The sequence below is a fragment of the Micropterus dolomieu genome, linkage group LG02, assembly GCF_021292245.1.
Source record: "Micropterus dolomieu isolate WLL.071019.BEF.003 ecotype Adirondacks linkage group LG02, ASM2129224v1, whole genome shotgun sequence".
Taxonomy (NCBI): Eukaryota; Metazoa; Chordata; class Actinopteri; order Centrarchiformes; family Centrarchidae; genus Micropterus; species Micropterus dolomieu.
The window spans coordinates 13,814,529-13,816,555 of record NC_060151.1 but is presented as its reverse complement, the minus strand read 5'-3'; the positions used below and the strand labels follow the sequence as shown (position 1 = coordinate 13,816,555).

General features: G+C 42.0%; 1 gene segment (V, D, J or C); it reads right to left on the bottom strand.

Annotated features, from left to right (window-relative positions):
- Positions 1 to 1,432: 1,432 nt before the first annotated feature.
- On the bottom strand, positions 1,433 to 1,870 carry LOC123987282. The segment is given in 2 exon segments: positions 1,433 to 1,737; positions 1,829 to 1,870. Coding segments are annotated over 2 exon segments (345 nt in total).
- Between the last annotated feature and the right edge of the window lie 157 nt (positions 1,871 to 2,027).

Sequence of the window (2,027 nt, the reverse complement as noted above, 5' to 3'; positions counted from 1 at the left end):
AAACACAGTGAAGTGAAAGAACAAAAGGAGACACTAAGAAAACACTGACAATTTCATTAATCACCATTCACTCCCTGGTCAAATAACATTGGCAGTGATGCAGGTAGTGTCCTCTGTTTCTGAGAAGCGGATGTCTGTCAGGCCTAAACGTTATATCCATAGGTGTTTATAGTAATAATACCATGCTAAGTGTGCCGGCTAAGACTTTATAGCTGCGCTGTTATGTTTTTCAGAGCAGACAAACACTGTAAACACACACCTGTCACCTGCCCAGCATGGTGCTGTTACCCAGAAACACAGCTTCTACACCTTATCTTTACAGTTTATACACACAGCCCTCAGCGGGGTTAATAGCCGCATTTAAAACCTGCATGTTTGACAGTAACATAACTCATGCATGTCAGCAACGGTTTGCCTAATATAGCTAACTTGGTAATGTTATCATATCTTACATGCTTCACTGTCCGCTGCTTTCTCGTCAGACGGATAGCTCTCCTTTCACTGTTGACTTGTGTGAGGCCACATGGATAGAAATGCTGTACGCTTTTAGTAAAGGTATTATAAATGATGGTCCTCCCTCCAGCCCTGCTCACTCCCTTTGCTTGCTTTCATGGCAGTATGCTGGCAGTAGAGCTCCCCCTGCAGTCCATAAAGTGCCCCTACGCCTGAGCCATTCCAATCCCTCCCTGCAGCCTTTGGGCTATGCCTCCTTACATACACAACACAATCCCCAAATCCACAAAACACCAACCCTAAATCCCCAAATCCCCTATCCTAAAATACCAAATGCTCAATCCTAAATACCAAATTCATTTTTGACTTTTAGTTTTAGACTTTTAATTTTAAATCTGACCCAATAATCCCTCCATAGCTTTGTCTCTATATTACAGTAACAACCTTATGTGTACTGACTGCCTGGAGAGTTGCTAGTGTTTGGAAGGGAGAGGTGTGTACTACAGCTCAGTGTTTTTCCACTGGTATTTTTGGGGGCGTGTCAGATTAGCCACTTGGAGAGCGTTATCTGAGGTGCATTCTTAGCTTTCTTAACAAAACGGCTAGACTACAAACGAGCTGTTTTCAGGCAGTTTAGAGCAGTGTTTTCTTTGGCAGATGGGAACTTCCTTTTTCATTTTGCAAACCTATTATATGCACAAAAACGGTATATATAACTCAAAGGAGAGGGATAAAGTCAAAAAGCATAATGCCACCTCTTTAATACACTTAGCATTTTTTTTCTCTAGGGCATGCAAGAACTGGTATGTTCAGTTTCAATAAAAATAGGACCTCAATATTCAGTCACTCACTATTCACAATGTTCATAACTGATAGTCACAGTCAGAAATGTAAAGACAGTAATACTCAGACAAATGAATGTTGCCAGAAGTGGTAAATAGAGGAAGTAGTTTGTGTATGACTCTCCTGTTATTGTCTCTCACTGTGGCTCTCTGGCACAGTAATACACTGCTGTGTCTTCAGGCTGCACATTCTGTCCGTTTAGAGTCACTGTGTTGCTGGAAGAGTCTAAGTCGATACTGAACTTGTTCTTTAGTGAATCTTTGTAGTATGAAGCTCCAGTAAATTTCATTCCAATCCACTCCAGTCCTTTCCCTGCAGGCTGTCTGATCCAAGCTGTGTAGTAGCTGCCCAAAGAATAAGAGACCTGACAGGTGATGGTCAGACGTTGACCTGGCTGCACAGTCACAGAGGCTGGCTGTGTCAACTGTTCACACTTCACACCTGTTAAAAAAAAGAAAATGTTTTGTAACAAATGATCAAGTTATACTGCAAAAGAAGAACTGCTGACTTTGACAAATCCAGAGAGACTCACATCCAGCTGCCAACAGCAGCAGCAGAGCTACAGAAAACATGGTTTATGTTGAAAGTGACGTGCTGTGAACTCCACTGACAGCCTGATGGGAAGTTTTTATAGCTGAGTAACAAGGAAGGTCACTGAGTTTGCATAGAATCAAACACATGAAGCATCAATGTTGGTCTAACTGGAGCCAATAGAAGAGTCTGTTGACTGT